The following is a 20,328-nucleotide window of genomic DNA, read 5'->3' as shown; positions in this document are numbered from 1 at the left end:
TAAGTGAGGTAGAGATACTGTTGATTTATTTCTCTTGCTTTCTTTTTAGTAAGCCTAAATTGTCCTACATAACCCTTAGCTTAAAAACTATTCTTTTTTTATTAACTTGCATATTACAAAAGTTAGCATTTTTGCATGAAACTACAGAGCAGTGATATATATTTAGAACAAAATTTTATACCCTGTATTAGTGTATTAGAACAAGGAAAAAGAGGTTATTTGGACATTGGTATCCCTTATTCACTGTAATTTACCTGTAACAGCTGAGGAGTGTGATCTAAGCAAACATCTCTTGTCAGCTAGGAAACTGCCACTGAGAAAGATGGGGAAAAAAATCTAAAAACAATGCAAATGTTACCATTTATTTTAATAATACATAAAATGCTCAGGGGATACCCTTTTTTATCAACATAAAGGGAGAAACTTTTGAAGTTCCGGAAATCGTTCCTTTTCGTCTCACTCACAACATGGTTAATGGAATGGGTCCAATGGGAACAGAAGGTCTCTTCCGAAGAGCATGTGAAGTCACAATGAGGCTTATGCGTGATCAAAGGGAGCCTCTAATGAGGTACGGCAACTGTTTTTGCTACAAACTGAAAAAGCTGTCTGTAGTCTAAACGTCTGAAACAGTAACTGCTGGTGAATGTGCCAGTTCCAGCATATGCCTGTCATGCAGCTCAGTCTTAGCATGACAAGCAGTTAAATATAAAACAATATAAATATTCAGCGTTATCTTTAGACTCCTGTCAGTGTTCTTGTTTTGAAAATTAAATGTATTGTATGTATCTTATCCTTTTCTTACTTTTAATTTATTTAGTGTCTTAAAGACTTTTCTCCATGATCCTCTTGTGGAATGGAGTAAACCTGTTAAAGGGAATACAAAAGCACAGGTGAACGAAACTGGAGAAGTTGTCAATGAAAAGGTTAGTTTAAAACAAGCATAGAATAAGGTATTCAAATTTTAAATGTCCATTATGGTTGCAAGTTATATATTCTCTAACTGAAACTTTAACTGTCTTGTTTTTTCTTTCATTTAAAAATTCCTCTGGTTGTTTCTTCTTGATTATCTCTGTGTTCATAATTCTTATCCATAAAGAGACTGTTTTTATTGATAGAAAATGTAATTTACTAAAGAACCAAACAAAATAGAGCCTGTAATTCTCTTATTACTGTTACTAAGTCAAGGACTACATCAACAGAAGCAATAGGAGAGGAGAGGCTCCTGCTACCCCTCACTCTGTTGCACAGTCCTCCAGATTTACAGTGATAGTAATGTCTGGAGTCCTTTCCATGCATATTTTTGTGCTTTTCATGAGTGGGTGTTTATTATTGAACTATATGCCTTGTTACATGTCAAGGAATACTTGGTTACAATTAGGATTTCATATGTACTGTTTCTTTTGTAGCTGCTGATAAATACTCTATTGTTCATCCAAAACATAGCTTGCACAACCTATAATATTTATTCTCTTTCCCCGTTGCAAAAATTTTGATTTGTCTCTTTGCTTTAAAAGGAATAGTTAGTGAAAATAAATGTGTAATAGCAGATAAAACCTAGGGAGCACTGATAAACACGGCAACTAAGATAAAGAACAAACTACAGTACTGAAGCTATATCACAACAAAGAACTTAACTGAGCTATTTCAGCACAGCAAATCTCTTGGTCTTCAAACAACCACTAATCAGGCTGTGTCTACATAACCTTTATTTTAGTTACAGGACCACCCACATAGTTGTATATGTTGACTGTTTTTTCTGGGTAGGTGCCAATGTTATGCTTGAGCTTTAAAAGAAAATGTGTGCATATAATTGGTATGAACTAGCTACTCCAGTGGGCCTTAGAACAGCTCATTTTGAGTATCTCAGCACAACCTGTTGTTAGACTTCTTCATTTTCACTTGCGCATAATTTTGGCCTAAATTTTCCAGATTAGGTATCTCCTTTAATTTTATCCAGAATTCCAAGAAAAAGGCTGGGAAAAATTTGCATTTATTTGAAAGTAATTGTATGAAATAAAGCATTCTAACATTTTCAAATACATTTGCATAGCTTTTTCAATCTTCTCTGGTAAATTTTATCTGTAAAAACTTAAAGCAAAAGTTATAATCCATTTTAAAAATTTAAAAAGTGTGTATATTTTCAAAGTAACTGGTGTAGACATATGGGTTTTGTATTAAATTAGCATACAGATTTCAAACACATCCTAATAAATGCTTTTTTATTTTAAGAAGTGGAAGTTCATGGATTGTAGCAATATTTTTTTTCTTTTCCTTTGTTCCCAGGCCAAAACCCATGTCCTTGATATAGAACAACGGCTGCAAGGTGTCATTAAGACTAGAAACAGAATAAAAGGATTACCTTTATCTATTGAAGGTCATGTTCATTATCTTATTCAAGAAGCAAGTGATGACAACCTGCTCTGCCAGATGTATATGGGCTGGGCTCCATATATGTGAAATCTGTTCACTTTGGAATGACACCATTCGCAAGTGGTGCAGGTATAATATTCGTGAAGAGGTATTAATCAGTGATAACCGGTTACTTCTGTTGATTTTTGATTGTAAGCAGCAAAACAGTCTTATGACCAATCCAAAATCTATGTAAAATATACAATGCACTTGCAAGTATGTTATGAATACACTGGCAGATGTGTAAGATGTTATGACTTATGTTTTGTATACATATAGAAGGCAGTACATAGGCAAGTTGCTTCCTCTGACTACATGAAAAAATTTCACGTTGAAAGAATGCACTCTTAACTTTATAAAGTACTGTATGTTTTTGTAAAGATTTTTCTCATTCAGCTTGCTTGTAGATTAGAAAATCTGACATTAAAGTTTTATACTGATATGATGTAAAGTGATTCAACTTTTTCTACTCATAGTTCAGAAGGGCTTTCTAAAAATCAGTAGTAGTAATTTTCAGTGGTAGACCTTCAATTTTGGTTTCCTTGCCTTTCTTCCATATGGCCTGGCTATGTCTAGAAAAGCATTTGGGATCTTAAATCTGACCATCAAGAAACTGGTAAAGTGCTACAATGTTCTGAAACTGTTTCCTTAGCCCTTGCCTGCTGTGCTAAGAAACCCTGGTGAAGGAAATGACACAAAGCTGTGAGGTGGAGGACCCTGGCAGTATGGCTGTAACACCAGTGCATCAGGCAGGGTATAGTATTCTGTGACTTTAACGTACCTTCAGGGTCCTCAGAGTTCTGGACAGGCCCTCTCTTCCCTCCCTTGTAAAAAGCGTGGTTATAGTGAGTGTTTTTAAAAACTCAGTTTCAGAAAAAGCATTTTGACATGGCCAAGAGTAGACTGACTACGTATGTTCAAAAGGCATGTACTAACTTCCAGTAATGCTTGCTTCTCTAGGCATCCAAATTGTAGGGAAATGAGGGGGGAGATAGGGAAAAATTATACTCTTTTACCCTACAGTTAGGATATCACTAACACACATTATTTTTGTTTCTGCTGTTCTGAGAGACAAATGATGTCATAAGTTTTTGATCACACTGATGCTGTGTCATGGAGACTCAAGTTTTAGTTTAGCTGGAATCTGGGCACTAGGGAGAGTAAATTTAAGTAATGGGTTTACAGCTGGTTGTAGTGGGTTTGTTTCTGTGGGGAACTAGTGGGTAATCTTCCAAAAGTGGTGTCACTGACTCATAAATGTGAAGATTTTTCCAAGTGAGATCTTTGGGAGCTGCCATGGTCTTTTCTGTTGTGGCTACCTTTCACAGGCTTTGTCACTGTACCACGGCGCGCAGGGACCCTTACAGGCACCTGTTGCACCAGTTGCCGCTGAGGCAGTTCCTGATTTGCATCGCACAGGGGCTAGAAGATCTGCTGCCCACAGCAGGCCGGGCCTGAGGGCACTGAGGCGCGTCGTGGAAGCTCCCGTAGCGGATTGCAGGCCACGCTTCACGGGTTTATTATTACCAGCGGATGACGTTCTCCCCGGCCACTTGACGGGACAGGAAGCGGCAGGACGACGCTTACGCCAGAGGGCGGGGGCGCGCTGGAGGGAGGGAACCAGCCCCGCCCCGCCCCGGCAGCGCCGCTCTGTCTGAGCTCTCTATGGTCGGCGTGGGGCGCTCTGCGCGGCGCTCTATGGCGCGGGAGGCCCGGCTGTCAGTACGGCGCGCCGGAAGGAAGGCGGAGCGCGGCCCGGGGTTGTTTGGGTCCAGCGGGGCTGTGAGGGCGGCGGGCAGCGGTGGCCATGGGGGTCCCGAAGTTCTACCGGTGGATCTCGGAGCGGTACCCCTGCCTCAGCCAGGTGCTGAAGGAGCATCAGGTGAGCTGGGAGCGGAGCGCCGCTGCCTGCCAAGGGCTCGTCTCGGCGCCGGGGCGGAGGAGGGGGATCCTGACTGGGGCCCCTCGGCAGGACGAGGGAGCGGGCCTGGGCCCCGGCCGGGCTTGCCTGGGCCGGGCTTGCGGGGCTGAGGCCGGCTCGCCGAGAGACAGGTCGGCGCAGGACGGGCGGCTGTGCCCACGGCCGCGCCTCGGCGAGACCCGCAGCTCGAAGCGGCCGAAAGCCGCGGGATGGCGGCGTGCGGTCGCTGGGAAGCGGGCGAGGCTTTCGGAGCCCCCCTGAAAGCCTGAATATCTGAGCTGAGGTCGCCGTTAGCTTACGGCAGCGCTGGGAGCCTGCTGCTGAGGTCAGCGGCGCAGATATTTGCACTCCTCGTTATATGCAGGTAATGTTTTCAGAAGCACCCGAACCGCAATCTCGCTGTACCTCGAGGAAATGCCCAGCCCGGAGCGTGCCCCCGCGACGTGGCGGTGTCCGGCTCCCTACGGCCGGGCTCTCTCTCTTTCGTTTTCCCGGCGGCCGCGCTCCTTCCCAGCCCGTCTGAAACTCCGCGGTGCTCCCTCGGCACCTGGCGGCCCCTCACCCCCTCGGGTAGCAGGAGGTCGGAGTTTCCTCGTTACCGGGCTCAGAAAAGTTACTGCTGCTGACGACGAATGGCACAGTAATGACGAGGGACAGGTTTTACCGCTCTGCTGCGTTTCCTTGTTGTTCTGTACGTCGGATAGTTTGCGTTAGTAGCCAAGATGGGAAGTACGTTAAAGGCTGACAAAGGAAAGCCGCAAATGATACTTTTAATAAGCAAAAAGTCTTGTTTTCAGAGAAATCCTATTTGGTACCTGTTAGAGGCAAGTGCTTAACTTATTGTCATTTTCAACTAGTGTTATGGATGTGGTTTTGTAGTCTTGAGTAAGGATGTTCTGAGAAGAGTTGGGTGATGATTGGAGGCGTGTTCGAGTGTTAATATATTTTTCCTAAACAGATAGTATTTTAAAAGATCAAACAGCTGTTGTATCAACGTACCTAAGATGTCCTGCTCAAGTGATTCCAAATCTGGATGTTTGACCCTTCTAGTTCCAAAGCTTAGGTCCTTGCTTATGATTTGTTTAGTTTCACTACAGTATCTTCTATTGTCTGTGTAGCAAGGCGGCAGGAGTGTGTGCTGGCTTTTCAGCTGTTTTGCTAAAAGCCTCGGCTACTCACTGAAATTGGTGGTAGCTTTGAACTTCAACTGAAGAACTGTGGCAGCTGAGGGAGTCAGCATGTGTCTGCTCTAACCAGCAGAAGAGCAGCAGGGGGTAGTACCCACGATGCTTTCTCAGAGAGGCTGTTTGAACCCTTATGATAAACAGCACAGCTCAACCTTGTATGCCAGTTCTAATGTCAATCTCTAGTTAGTCTTTCTGAAGACTAGATGATGGTGTTAGCTTATGTGAAATACTCTCTATAAAGGAGAAAAGAAAATGTCCAGATTGTTTTCTGTGATACTAAGCTTCAACAGTAACATGTATCCTCATGCTTCCTTTTTTCTGCCAGATTGTGTGAATATACAGACTGACACATACTACCATCTAGATTCGGATTTTTGTTTGCTATTACAGAAAAAACTACCCATAATGAAAGGCAATTCCTATGTAAAACACATGATTATTTTTATATTATAGCTGTGCTTCTTAAGAGGTCATCTGTTTTTCATATATATATGTTGCTTCCATATAAAAGCTTTAGTTTTCATCTCTTTAGAATGCTGCCTGTGCTTTGCCCTGCTTTCTTATCTGAAAGTAGTGCCTATGTTGATGATGTGGTGTTTGAGCACGGTGAGAACAGTTTGGTTACTGAATTTAACTGTACTGAAGATCAATATGCACAAGAGAAGACTAAGTATTGCAGGTGACTGGAGAACCTTCCCAATCCTGCCTTGTTTCTGCTTTTTGTCATTCCTCTTTCTGAAGGACTTATGTTTCTTTTACATCTGAATGATAAATAAAAGTCCAACAACGTGCCTTTCAAAATTATGTAAAAATATATCAGTAGCAATACTACAGAAAAGTTAGCAGTGTCTTCTTCCAGTTGTAACAGAAGGATTTTTATGATCAGTCATATTGGTGGATTAAAGAATAGATTTGTTTATTGCAAATTTCTCTTGTGCATGTTTGGTAGTTTTTTGCAACAAAAGATAGATAACAGCCCCTTTGCTTCATATGTTTAACCGTGCCTGCGCTCTGTTGCTTGTGTACGTTCGGGGGAGGGTTTTTTCCTTTAAAAGAAAGTGGGACTGCTACAGATAAGGCTGTTAGAAGAACAGAAAAAAATCTACGTTTGGAGAGCATGGGAAGGAAATTTATGTTGTCATTGATAACTCTACTGCTTTTGGTGGTAATTGCCACTCTCTTGACTCACAGGTGCCTGTTAGCATAGCTAAAGAGGCAGCATGCAGTGGTCATGGGAGGAACTGGTTAGCAGGGGAGAGAGCCCTAAAGCTTCTTAAGCTGGCTTTGCTTTTGAAATACTGTTGGAAACTGCATACTCAGTTTTGTAAATTTTACTGTTTATAGTGCAGCTATGCAAGTATGAATCAGTGAAATGTGTGGGGCTATAAAAAAAGTAAAATTATCTCATCCTGAAAAGTGTGGGTTTGGGTGGTTTTTTTATTGTTTTTATTTGCTTTTCCGTTATACAATGTAGAAGATTGGCCGAGCACAGGGGACAGAAGTCCCGAGGTACCAGAAACAATCAGGATAGGATAGGAATCTGTTCAGCTGACTTTCTTCACTGGTAAAATCATAATAACAGATTGCAAATGCAGACAAACCTGTAACCAGTCAAGTTATTCTTAGCCTATTGGTGTGCAGTAGGTTCCAGGGAGGTCTTCCCACCTCAGCTTGTTTTTCAGAGTTCATCGTTAGTCTCAGCTGCACCTCAGGCAGTGGTTGCCTTGCTTCAGCTGTCACCAAATGGGCACTAACTGTGGCTTTTATAGATTCCAGAATTTGACAACTTATACTTGGACATGAATGGCATTATCCATCAGTGCTCACATCCAAATGATGATGATGTTCACTTCAGAATCTCAGAAGATAAGATTTTTGCTGATATTTTTCACTATTTGGAAGTACTATTTCGCATTATTAAACCAAGGAAGGTTTTCTTCATGGCAGTTGATGGAGTAGCTCCAAGAGCAAAAATGAATCAGCAGCGTGGGAGACGTTTTAGGTGAGAATTTTTGTTCTTGCTCTGTCTTTTTTTTGGGGGGAAAAAAAAATTGCTTAAATGTATGCCTGAAAAGTAAAATATATTATGAGTGGTCACGCCTTTGACAGTAGCTTTAATTTTTAGTTAAATGAGGGTGACTACCTGTAAAATGTTAATACTTAAAATCAGGATTCCAAAAAGGAAAGTTTGCTTGTTACTTAGATTTTTCTCTGGTATGCAGAACTTGGAGGTGGGGGGAGTTTTTTTCCTATGAAATTTTCAGTGAAATAAATCTGCCCTGGAGCTCTTACAGATGTCTCCAATGGCTTCATAACCTGTGAAAGTCTTTGTATTTGTAAATGCTAGTTCTAGATATTCCTTTTTGGCAACTACAATGACACGTTCTTTGACAGTCATAGAAGAAATGAAGTTTCTAATTAAACTCTGGTTTCTTGTTGATACCAGTTAGCAAGCTAGCTCAAATACAGAGCTGCAAGTAGATTTGACAGTGTTAAGAATTATATTACTGTTTTGAGAGATGTGGAAGCTTTTTTGAAGACTGCTTATAAGGAAAGAAAGCCAATGGTCAGACAATACAGGGATGGCGAGTGAAATGCAACAGAAACAAACCGGGGAAAAGGGACAAGAGAAAATATTTTCAAGCTGCTGGGTTTTTTTGTGGGTTTGGGTTTTGTCCTTTTTAAGGAGAAAAGGAGGTTGACAGGAAGAAGAGATTAAAAAGAGTTCTAAATAGAAAATTGGAGTAGAGAGAAAGACAAAAACCTAAGACATTGGTGGCTTCTCTTTTTCTGGTTCAAAAGTGTTTATGAAATCCTTGGCCAAGGAAGGCTAGGATGACGTTTGTTTGTTTCTGCATTACTAGTGATGATAAATTGTTCCCCTCTCCTACCCCCATGGTATTCCAAACTTGCTGCTTTAACTACCTTACCATTACTGTTCTGGGATAGCATTTTCAGATATTTAGATCCCAAGTATTCCTACTGTTTCAACATTAATTTGCTTTCATTGTGATAAGCCACTGAATGATCATCTTGGTGATCTAAATATTAACTGTATCCAAGCAATGACAAATTATCATCATTACTAGGGGGAAAAAAAGCTATTTATAAGCCTTCCAGTTGTATCAGAAACAAGTTCAAACTGTATTTAGGAAGTAAATTTCTCTACCTTTTTTTTTTTTTCCCCCTAAAACACTCTTTAAAGAGCCAGCTATATGTATCTTGTCAACAGAGCTGTACTTGGGTTATTAACTTTTGAATAAGTTGACTCTTTCTCTACTCCCTTTATCCAACACTGTTTTGTTTTAGATCAGCAAAAGAAGCAGAGGAAAAAATAAAAAAGGCATTAGAAAAGGGAGAAACTCTCCCTACAGAAGCCAGATTTGACTCCAACTGTATTACACCAGGTAAGATAATTTGGTAATTATTTAAATTTAAGTGTTTAGATTTATGGTTTTGCATCTATATTTTGGCACTATTTTCCTGTCCTAAGGTGGTTGTTTTTTTAAAAAATTAGAGGACAGAATCAATAAAGGCTCAAGTGACTTGGGAACACAAGTTTTAATAACTTTTAGTAGGGTTGGAATACTGTCTCATTCTAAAAATTTTTTAGATTGCTATGGAAAAAATGAAACCTCGGGGGGGGGGGTGGGAACCAAACAGCTATCCCCTTCATCTCTTGCAAAATTTTTATTCGTTGTTTTTTTCCATTAATACTTTTGATACGTAAATGCAGTTTTGAATTACTAGTGAAAAGCTTTGTGTTTAACTTAGATTTCTGTTTTCAGGAACTGAATTCATGGCCAGATTGCATGAGCATCTTAAATATTTTGTAAATATGAAGATTTCCACAGACAAATCCTGGCAAGGAGTAACAGTCTACTTATCAGGCCATGAGGTATTTTTGTATTTTGTTAATATTTTATTTTAAATAATTTTTTATTTTATAGAAAAATATTGATTACTTTGGTTTTGGGGTTTTTTTTGTGCAGACTCCAGGGGAAGGTGAGCATAAAATTATGGAGTTCATCAGATCAGAAAAAGCAAAGCCCCATCATGATCCAAATACAAGACACTGTCTCTATGGCTTAGATGCCGACTTGGTATGTGCAATTAAAATAATACAAACAACAGAAGTTATAAAGTGTGTATGTCTTTGATGTCTTCCCAAGTGCACAGGGTTCTAAAATGTTATTAAACAAGTGTGTACTTTTATATTCTTGCAAACTTTTGAATTTGTAATAAAAACAGAACAACAAAATTTCTTTATACTGCTCGAATCTTAAAATAACAGTTTAAAAAAATAATGAAGTAAGACCTTTCTAATATCTCTTTGTAATAGATTATGCTGGGATTAACAAGTCATGAGGCACACTTTGCGCTCTTAAGAGAAGAAGTCAGATTTGGTGGTAAAAAATCTCAAAGGTGAACTGATTTAACTTTACTCTTACTTTACATATAATGAAATTAAATCCAAAAGATACTGGCTCACTAAAACAGGTTTTTTAATTGATTGCATACTAAATTAATAAAGTCTTAGTTTATTTTTGTCTTAGAAAATACATGAAATTAGAGAAGTTGACTTGTTAAATTGTGCATTTGAATTCATTTACATCAGAAAGTGTATGCTGTTGAGGACAGCTGATAAAAAAAATCCTTAGAGCTTTGGTGTGTTTTGCTTCTTTCTTCATATTGTGAATGGAGCAGCCAAGGCTGTACTGATATTGTTTCCTTAATTGTCTTATGCAGATACTGACTTATTTTAAAATGTATTTATATCTCTGAGATTTTGTGCATGTAAGTAAACTACTAGAATAATTACTAAAATAAACTCTGTTGAGTCTTACTCTGGATTTGCCCATTTGAACTAACTTGTGGGCTATAATCAGGCAGAACAAGGTGATTTGTTCCAGAACTGTGCATATACATGGAGCTATTCTGAAGTAATAGAATTAATTTTGTAACCGTTACTATGGCTAGGTTCCTTCTTTGAAGGGCCTTAAGCATATGTTTGGTGGATAGAGGGCAGAAGGTGGGAGAGACAGAGAGAAATACACTTTTTTGATATAAAAAGGATTTTGGATAATGCAGTGATAAGTTGTATAAATATTTAGATAAATGTATCTGTTTTGCTAATAAATGTTTTTATTGCCAAGGACAATATGATAAACATCAGCAATAAGTAGTGTTTTCATAGTCTTCTGCAGTCAACTTTTCACTAATACTCATTATGTTGACAGTGTTGGCATGTAGCGTTGTAATGTTTTTAAAAGATCTTAAGTCTAGTCAAAGAAAAATGTTGGGTTTCCCTTTTTAAAAAATAAAAGAATATAAAATAATTCTGATGACCTTTTGAGGGATTAATTAACAAAAGTATGAAATTTAAAGACAAGGTGTCTTTTTTTCTTTCTTTTTTTCTTTCTTTTTTTTTTTCTTTTTTTTCTTCCCCTCAAGCATTGTTCCATGCTTGGCTTCTATTGTAATTTCTGGATAATATTGCTCATTACAGGCATTTACTTCTGGAAGTTACAAGAATTGTCTTTATGTCAATATCATCACTTTTATGAGTACTTGCAGTTGGAAATTTGAAAATATTAAAAATATATACAAATTAATACCTGTCAGCAATTTCTTGATTAAGACAAATTATTTGTTTTATCAGATTTTCAAGTCCAGTGTGATGAAGAATAAGGGGCAAAGTGTCTCTAGCATCTTAGAGCATCAACCTGGATTTGCCAATATGAAAATTACATTTTAAATGTGGCAGAATTGAGTCTGAGTTCTTTGCAGCCAACTGTAGCTCAGAGTTCATCTTAGTAGTCTTCATATAAGCTTGTCTATCACATGCATCTTCCTTGGAGAATTTTGGCCAAAATCTACTCTATATGTGTGTGTCTGAATACACAAGTGTTTATACTGGTTTGTCATTGGAGGTGGTCCCAGCTAGTGACAGTATCTACAAGGTGAAAAAGTCCTTTACGAATTTAAAATATATCAGTCTTTAGCTCACTAATCTTTTGGTGCAGGTATTAACTGATTTTGGCCTAACATTGGCTTAGATATTAAGTCATTTCAATGAAGAGAGGAAAAGAAGGCAGAATATATGTTGACTAATTTATGCCATAAGCAAACAGTAGGTTTGTCATTTTTTCATGCTGCGTTGAAGCCGGTAGATAATACATACAGAACATATTTTCAAGTTGAGCATATTCTTTTCCAACAAGAAGCATTTCAAATGACTGCAAATGTAACCCAGCCAGTTTAGACATGAATGTGTACTCTGTATGTACACAGGCTAGTTCTGAAATACCTTAAAATACATTGGGGTTTGTGCAAAGTTAGGTTAGGTTGTCCCTTTTTTGGACAATGGGATAATTACTTATGAAATAGTTAAAGCAACATGGAACCCCACAAAGCTGCCCTGTTTTCTCTAAGCTAGCTGTTTTCCATGTAGTGCAGTCACATCTGCTGTTCAGAAGATTCTGTTGCAAAATTTTATAGACTCAAACCAGATGAATCCTAAAATAGATTCAAATAAATGTTTATGGGTTATTTCTTCTGCAAGGATATAATCCTAGTAAGATTAACTGGTTTTAGGTAACCTTGGACTTATTAAATATTCATGTTGAAAGTTTATAAATAATTACCTTAATGTTCTGAATAATTTACAGAGCATGTGCACCAGAGGAAACAACATTTCATTTACTGCACTTATCACTGATGAGAGAATATATTGATTATGAATTTTCACCAGTAAAAGTAAGTTCTAATGGACATGTGATTGAAGAGATGTGTGAGGTCTTTTTATGCAAACATGATAATAAAAATTATGTTCCTGTTTTTTGGTTGTTTTTTTTCTCTTCCCAGGACAAGATTTCCTTTGAATATGATATTGAAAGGATAATAGATGATTGGATCTTAATGGGTTTCCTTGTAGGAAATGATTTTATTCCTCATCTACCTCATTTACACATTAATCATGATGCACTGCCGCTACTTTATAGAACATACATGGCTATCTTGCCAGAACTGGGAGGTAAGAACACTAAGTTTAGTTCTGGAAAGTAGAAACATTAACATTGCTGCATTAATATTTATTGACCTTTGTAAGCCATGTTAGAATGTTTAGTATTTGTTACATTTTCTTTAAACACCCAGCAAGACTGCATTCTATTCTCTATAGGGCATTTAAGTTGAAATTTTAAAATTGTTAAATTGTTAAAGAACATACTTTATTTTCCCAATAGGTTACATAAATGAAAACGGGCATCTAAATTTAAAACGCTTTGAGAAATATCTCACCAGATTGTCAGATGTAAGTAACTTTGAAATTATGGTGTAGTCTGTTGAATATAACCTCAATATAGTGCCCTAAAATACACTATGCTGTAGTTTTAATGAACTGCTGAATGTCTGTGTTTTACAAGTGGTTCAGTCAGCTGTTTTATCGTTTAACTGATGGGATCCAATCAGTTGTTGTCTGACCTTATCATAACACATTAGGAAAAAGATTAAATCATTTGATCTATGCTTTAGGCAGCATCTTTTAGTACTGCAAATCAAATGAGGATTCACCACTGGAATCGTGGTCCTCAATTCTCATTGACTAATGAGGGGCAGTACTGGGCAAAGCGTGCTGCAGGCAGCAATATTCTTTGCTTCCCTTCTTGATCAGTTTCTTGTGGGGTAAGCTATGTCTGAAGATCTTGCAGAGCAATATTTTTTTTTTTTTTTATGAAGATCACTGGTAAAGAGCAGTGAAGCATTAGCATCTCTGAGGCAGGCATCAGCATTCTTCATGAACTAACTAGCGTACAGGAGGCAATCTGTTAATTGCCCCTGTAGTAATCCATCCTAGACATAAGAGGTATAGGCCCTATAGAAATGGAAAGGTCTCAGCCTTCTGCTGAACTTGGAAGGAGGAAGTTCATCTGCTGTCCATGCTTCAGCCCTGTCTTCTGAATCTCGGGTAGAACTATGAAAGTGTTGGGTGTGCGGCACAAGACTATGTTACCCAGATCCAAACAAAATTTGGCTTGGGTATATGTTATATATTGTGAAAAAAAAAAAGATTTTTAATATTAGTTTAGTTGTAGCTCTAGGGCAAAATGTTTATGTATGAATGATTCTAGATGTAATCTAAAGCACATACTAAAAAGACATTGTTAATTTAACACTCTAAATTTGGCATCCCTCAAATATTTCTAAACTTACTTTACTTTTTCTGCACAGTTTGATCGTGAACACTTCAGTGAAGTCTTTGTAGACCTGAAATGGTTTGAAAGTAAAGTGGGCAATAAATACCTCAATGAGGCAGCTGGTATTGCAGCAGAGGAAGCCAGAAAAAATAAACAAAAGAAACAAAAGGTTAGTGTTTTACATGGGCAGTTTTGGAAATAAGAATGTTACTTTTCGCAAAGCAATAATTTCATCTTAGACAAATTAAATGGCGTAAGCCTCTGGTTTGAGATTTTTTTTTTTTTTGAGGTCAGAAAAGGTAGTAAAATGTAACATTGAGGAACTGCCTGTATGCATTGCTGGTTGTGAGTGATGGTTAAGTCAAGGTCCAGTTCTCATGATTTTTAAAATCTTGTAAACTTGTAACTTAATGTTTTATGTCAACTTATCTGTTCCTCAACAGCAGCAAAACTTACTTCTGGGTGAGTTATGGTCAAACTTGCTATGCTTTATAAATATACTTTTCAATGTGTAGTGTGCTGGCAGTTCTGTATGTTTCCAATACACTGACCGGTTATTCATGTGTGTCTTGGTATCGGCTGGCTATTTGACAATGACGAGATAAATAGCCATTTCATTGGTGTTGAGCTATCTCGGATTGCTTATTAAACTTGCAATTCTAGATACAACTAATTAATAAGGAACAGCACTTTTCTCTGTATCTTGACTCTGCCCTACTGTCGTGTCTCCCCCACACTTCCATAGGCTGTCCTTCAATCTATGCCTTCAGCAGAGTGTAGAGTAGCAGCAGGAAATTCCTTCAAGTTTAATCTTTCACTGCATATCGTTATCCTGTTCTTTAGTGCAGTTCGTGGTTTGTAAGAGCAAGATGTTAGCTCTTCCTTTAATAAGGTATGCTTTATTTGTGGTTGTTTTCTTATTTGCCACAGAAGTTTGGAGCACCCGTATAGTATTAGCTAGCCATCTTGACTGATCCTTTGAATGGCAGTGACAGTCAGGAGCTTGCATATCTCAGGTACAGGGGAAGAGGGCCACCTTAATCATTCTGCTGATCGAAAGCTACTCAGTGCTGTACGCAAAAGACAGTGTGTAGTGTGAGAATGAGGTGAATGTTTGGCTTGTTTGACTCTCTAAAACACAATTTCTTGTATCCTTGCTTCCCACAGAAGTAATTTGAACTCTTAGAAATTTACTCGTTAAAAATTTGATTGCATACTGGTGCTGTAGCACAATGCATGTTGTAGGTAAAAATGCTTAAAAGTGTACTGCATGGTTTTGGAAATAATTGTATTTTGGAAAACACATATTCAGATATTTTTAAAGGTAGTTGAGATTTTATTTAAGACTGCTCCTTTGTCTGAGCTGTATGGATAAAATAATTTTCCCTAGGCAATCACAAGAGAAGGAACTGTAGTGGATTTTATACTAAAAAATAATAATATTTATACATCTTGATTATAGCATTTTGAGTTGCAGATTATATGGTTGTGAATGAGGTATGTGCTTATTATTCTGTATTTTTACTGTATCTCAAAAATTAATAGGCTCAGGAAAATTCTATATGTTTGGCTGCTTTAGAAGAAAACGAAGGTGAAGTTTTGACGCCTAAAAGTAAGTGCAAATAACTTTTCCATATACGTATAACAAAGAAAGTTGTTACTTTGTGTATAGATTCAGAAGATCTGTAAGAGTTCCATGTCAGACACGACCTTACTCTAAATGAGAGTTACGTAGTCAGCTATTGGGAAATGGAACTGCACATCACTGGCTTATGATGAGAGGGAGGGGGGCTAACGCTTTTGAAGTGCTTCTTACCTGACCAGTATTTCCATGATGAATTAAAGGAATGAATGAGCAAATCTTCAACAATGTTATGTTTTTGGTAATTGCATGCCTAGGTATTTTATTATACAGGTGGGGACAAAAGAACAGATTTTTATATGGCTTTGGATGTTTTGGTTGTGTTGATTGTGTTTTTAAACTCATTCCATTTGTAGGAAATGTCTTTTGTACATCATTTGAAATTTAACGTCAAAAAATTGTAAAAACTACTCCCTGATATAAGATGATGTTGCTGAAAAAAAATTACATTTTATAATTTATTTTAACATTTTCTGAAATTATTTTCTGATGGCTTACGTTCGCTTCTCTGTTTTTGTAAATGGGCTACAGAATGGGTTGCCTGCCTTTACGGGGAAGAAAAAAAATTCCAGACTTTCTCTTGGTAAAGATTTTGTTTGAATGTTTCAGGTGCAAGGAAGGTATGGGCACCTATAACTGTGAATTGAGGAATAAAGTTAAGACATTAAGTCACAACTGAATGTCTTCAAACTTTATTGTAGTAGAGAAGTGAATGTTAATCCTCTTTTTTCTTTTTTTTTTTTCTCTCCTGTGACTACTTTTTCAGCTGTGTTGGAAGATGAACCAGATGATGATGATCTGTTTGAAACTGAGTTTAGACAATACAAAAGAACTTACTACATGACTAAAATGGGTGTAGAAGTAGTTTCTGAGTAAGTATATGCTTGTTCTTCCCCCCCCCCCCCCCTTTTTTTAAGCACCAAAGACATATCTAATACAAGACAGAATATTCATCCATGTTGAAAGCAGAGAATGCATGGTAGCGTACTGTAGTGGTGATGCTTTTGGCTAATGCCAGAAGAGATGCAAGTCAAGTTTCCTTTAACGAGTATTTGAGGACCAGAGAGAAAAAATCCGTTAGTATTAAATGCATCTAGAAAACTATGGTCTTATTAGGTTCCCAAAGTGCTCTATCTTCATTCCTCTTCACAAGGTGCTAAGTAATTTTTATCTATCAGTGAAAATGAGAAAAACTAATAAGTATCTTTCCTTTTTTTTTTTTTTTCAAGTGACTTCTTGGCCGATCAAGCTGAATGTTATGTCCAGGCAATACAATGGATTTTGCATTATTATTACCATGGAGTTCAGTCATGGAGCTGGTAAGAAATACTGTCAAATAAAAAATTGCTTAAAGATCAGGCAATATTTCACCTTCTACTTTGGGAGCATGTAATGTAGTTCTATTTGTTTCTGATCTGTGAACGCTGCTGTACTATAAGTAACTTAAGAGGGTTTTTTCCCCTGCAGGTATTACCCTTACCATTATGCACCTTATCTGTCAGATATTCGCAACATTGGTGAACTCAAAATCAAATTTGAGCTGGGAAAACCTTTCATGCCATTTGAACAGCTTCTTGCTGTACTTCCAGCAGCTAGCAAAGATCTGCTACCTAAGTGCTACCAGGTAGGATTTAGAATTACATTGCATTTATCTATCGCTTACTGGTTGTCTGCTTTATTTTGAAGTAAGTCTTTTCTTGATATTTTTCCATGTCCTCTTAGTTATATTTTACCTCTAAATTTTAAGTGTATGGTTAAATACTTCTATTTCTTACTATTCTTAGTACATTGTAAAGTTAGTAATAAATACAAAATTTTGCATTTGCTAAGCAATTTCAGACTAGGACAGTTAAATCATACATGTTGAATTCCTGTTCAGCCTTGAATTGGTTTTAATACCAGTCTTCCTCTATCTCTTCCTAGAATTAGTGCTAAATTGTCTCTGATATTGTTTAATTCCTCTATTGTATTTTCCTATGATATTGTTTAATTCCTCTATTGTATTTTCCTATGATATTGTTTAATTCCTCTATTGTATTTTCCTAGCATTTGATGATCAGTCAAGACTCTCCTATTATAGAGTATTATCCACCGGATTTTAAAACTGACCTAAATGGAAAACAACAAGAATGGGAAGCTGTAGTATTAATCCCGTTTATTGATGAGGTAAGTTCTTTCAACATCTGCTGTCTGTAAAAGCTTCGTAACAAATCTGCTAAACTTTTTAATTAATCAACAGTTAGACATCAATTAAATGGAAGTTTAAATTAACACTTGATAAGACCACAGAAAAATATAAAGGTTTGCTGCCTTGAGAGTAAGGCTAGATTAAGTTACCACAAGCAAAGTTAGCTCCAAGTGGCAGAAATCTTAAGTAAGGAATGTGGACTTTTTGTTGTTGGTTTTAATCAGCTATTCAAATGTTTAGTTTCAGATTTTTTGAGGAAAAAAATCTATTCCTATATACATACAAAAATTCAGAATGTCTGTAGGTAAAATAAAAGAAACACTTAGGAAAAAAACTTCCAGTCTTTCTACAGAAAATCTCTTCACATGAACACCAGTAATGGGTAGAAGATTTTAAGTACAAATCAAACAGTAAAACATTAACGGAGAGGAATAAAATAAAATAGTAACGGTTTTCTTTTGCATATAGGATAACAGTATTATATATATTGTTGTAATATCTTCTATCAGATTAAATTTGAGCACATCAAAGAGTAGATGAAAATAAGATTGCAGGTTAGATGCTAAGATATATACAGGTGGTGGCATGTGCCTATCAATTGTTTCTATAGTTCGCAGTGAAACATTGACAGGACTTAATCTTCTCACAAAAGACAGCAGTTGCTACTTGAATAACCCATAAGGTTTTGAAGCTTTTTCAGTAGTTATTTTGCAAATTTTTATGATAGTATCTAAAATTTTTTTAATGCTTCTTTGTATGTTAAATGGAAAAGGCAAAATATAACTAGCCTTTGGAAACACATTTGTGAAAAGGTAATCGTTATTCTCTAAAGCCGTTCCATTGTCATTGTCCTATTTTTATTGGAGAGCTGGGACGTGGGGAACAGTGAGACTGCAATTAGAAAATTAACCAGAAAAGTGCAGGTATCCACTTCCCAATGTAGGTGTTTCCGTGCTAATTTTTGTTGCCAGTTTCACATAAGCTAATTTCTCTAAAATTTAGAAACGACTGCTGCAGGCCATGGAATCCTGTAATAAGTGCCTAAAAGAAGAAGAGAAACGAAGAAATACTCACAGTGCTTGCTTAATGTACTGGCATGACAAAGAGGCAGAGTTCCAGTACACGACACCGTGGCCGGAGAAATTCCCTGCAATAGAAAGATGTCATACGAGGTAATGCTGGCATAACTATTTTAGAGTAGACTAAAAGTAGTTAGAATATTTTTATTAGCATTTTAACTAAAGCTTGTATATGCCAGTATGTACAGCCAGTAAATAGACTGAAAAATGGAAAATGTTGAATTAGATGTTACTTCTTGTGGATGGCACGGTAAAAGTATTTGTCTCTTTACTTCAAATGTTACTTTGCAAACCAGATGAACCAATGCTAAGTCAGCAAGAACACTCTAGAGAATTACTAAACTTTGTATGACACAGAGGATGAAAGACTGGTACAAATATCTATATAAGAGTGATGATTTGTCAGCATACTAATTCCAGACCGTTTGTAAAAAAAGTAAGCATTTGGATCCAGTGCAGAGTTGAACACAAGTGTGGTGGTCACTTCCCTCTCTCTGCAAGTAGCTAGCTTTATTTACTGCAGGCTGAGGTTTCAAGATTAAATGGAAGCCTAACTGTAATAGTACTCAAACATAAAGCAAAACAGGGAAGGAATGCCTGTTGCAGGGTTACACTCGGTGAAGAATGAATAGTTGTGAAGAGGAATGATACCCTATGGATCCATTGCTAGTTTAGAATTTGACAATAACAATGAATTAAAATAGTGAGACTGGGATATACCATGGCTTGAAGTTTTGTCTTTTTCTTAATGAATAGTCTCTTTGCAGCAATAGCATAGGCTTTTATAGACCTTTGTATAGGTTCTAAGTGGCTTAAATTAATTGCCACCTTCCAGGAAAGTCAAAGGGTTTGTCAATTAATGAATGTTTGAATGAGTCATGAGAGTTTCTAGAGCTGAAGTTCAATCTGGATGAGCAAATGTTGTGCAACTTGTTTTTTAGGTATAAAACAATACCTTTGGATGCTTGGCATGTAGAAATAACCCACAATAAGATAACTAAAATCAACAAGGGTGCATTATATTTTTGTGGATTTCCTACTTTAAAGCACATTAAACATAAGGTAAAAGATTTCTCTCTTCTGACATTTTCAACTGTATTTGAGATAAGTATCTAAGAATTCAAGTAAGTTTTATGTGTTTTGTTTTTACCCAGTTCTATCTTAGAAAAAGTGGTGTACAGGTGTTTCAGCAAAGCAGCCATGGAGAGAACATGATGTTAGAAATCATAGCTGATGAGAACTCAAAAGAACAGGTAAGCATTCAGCTCCTAACAAAAAACCAGAACAAAAAAAAACCCAGACAAAAAAACTTGTCAGAAACAGACTGAATTTGTTAAATAGCAGATTCGAAATGTTGGTTATTTATATTCTCTCAATAGTTTATTATAGAAGAAAAACATTTAGAGTAGTACTGAAAAAGTTAAAAAAAAATAAACCCAAACATTTAATAAAAAAGAATAGTTAAATATATTGAATAGTTAATTTAAAATAATATCTTTAGATTTTTTAAAAACTTTATTTAACTAGTAATGCTTTGATTTCAAAACAAGTTTCATGTATAAGTTTTTAAATTTGATTAGTAGAAGGGAAGGTGAAATATGTGGCAAAGAGAGTTTAATAAGCCACAATAATAGATTAAAAAATAGAAGAAACTCATTGGGAAAATAGAACATAATGTGAGACTAAAATTACAGATGCTAGCTA

The 20,328-nt window shown here is 36.9% G+C and overlaps 2 protein-coding genes across 10 annotated transcripts in view; both read left to right on the top strand.

The window, feature by feature from the left end:
- Positions 1-3,866, top strand: part of ATR (ATR serine/threonine kinase) — a 43,611-nt gene extending 39,745 nt beyond the window's left edge. For 2 of the 3 annotated variants that reach the window (XM_054834768.1, XM_054834767.1), the window contains 3 exons: positions 417-568; positions 818-923; positions 2,284-3,687. In XM_054834768.1, coding sequence (XP_054690743.1) covers positions 417-568; positions 818-923; positions 2,284-2,457 — 432 coding nt within the window. In that variant the 3' untranslated portion in view covers positions 2,458-3,687. Of the gene's footprint in view, positions 1-416; positions 569-817; positions 924-2,283; positions 3,688-3,737 lie in introns of those variants that run through there. The other variant, XR_008578223.1, reaches the window with a different exon arrangement.
- Positions 3,867-4,064: 198 nt separating this feature from the next.
- XRN1 (5'-3' exoribonuclease 1) overlaps positions 4,065-20,328 on the top strand; it is a 36,094-nt gene continuing 19,830 nt past the window's right edge. For 6 of the 7 annotated variants that reach the window (XR_008578225.1, XR_008578224.1, XM_054834771.1 and 3 more), the window contains exons 1-18: positions 4,065-4,291; positions 7,287-7,519; positions 8,827-8,924; positions 9,306-9,415; positions 9,510-9,620; positions 9,860-9,942; positions 12,189-12,276; positions 12,385-12,553; positions 12,765-12,832; positions 13,750-13,884; positions 15,261-15,327; positions 16,124-16,229; positions 16,587-16,676; positions 16,825-16,981; positions 17,404-17,523; positions 18,548-18,717; positions 19,566-19,686; positions 19,779-19,877. Coding sequence is in view for 5 of the 7 variants with exons in the window: in XM_054834771.1 (XP_054690746.1) it covers positions 4,217-4,291; positions 7,287-7,519; positions 8,827-8,924; positions 9,306-9,415; positions 9,510-9,620; positions 9,860-9,942; positions 12,189-12,276; positions 12,385-12,553; positions 12,765-12,832; positions 13,750-13,884; positions 15,261-15,327; positions 16,124-16,229; positions 16,587-16,676; positions 16,825-16,981; positions 17,404-17,523; positions 18,548-18,717; positions 19,566-19,686; positions 19,779-19,877 (2,100 nt within the window). In the remaining 2 variants the exon portion in view is untranslated. Of the gene's footprint in view, positions 4,292-4,443; positions 4,695-7,286; positions 7,520-8,826; positions 8,925-9,305; positions 9,416-9,509; positions 9,621-9,859; positions 9,943-12,188; positions 12,277-12,384; positions 12,554-12,764; positions 12,833-13,749; positions 13,885-15,260; positions 15,328-16,123; positions 16,230-16,586; positions 16,677-16,824; positions 16,982-17,403; positions 17,524-18,547; positions 18,718-19,565; positions 19,687-19,778; positions 19,878-20,328 lie in introns of those variants that run through there. The other variant, XM_054834772.1, reaches the window with a different exon arrangement.

This window comes from Grus americana, chromosome 9 (assembly GCF_028858705.1).
Source record: "Grus americana isolate bGruAme1 chromosome 9, bGruAme1.mat, whole genome shotgun sequence".
Lineage (NCBI taxonomy): Eukaryota > Metazoa > Chordata > Aves > Gruiformes > Gruidae > Grus > Grus americana.
This window is presented reverse-complemented; position numbering and strand designations above follow the sequence as displayed.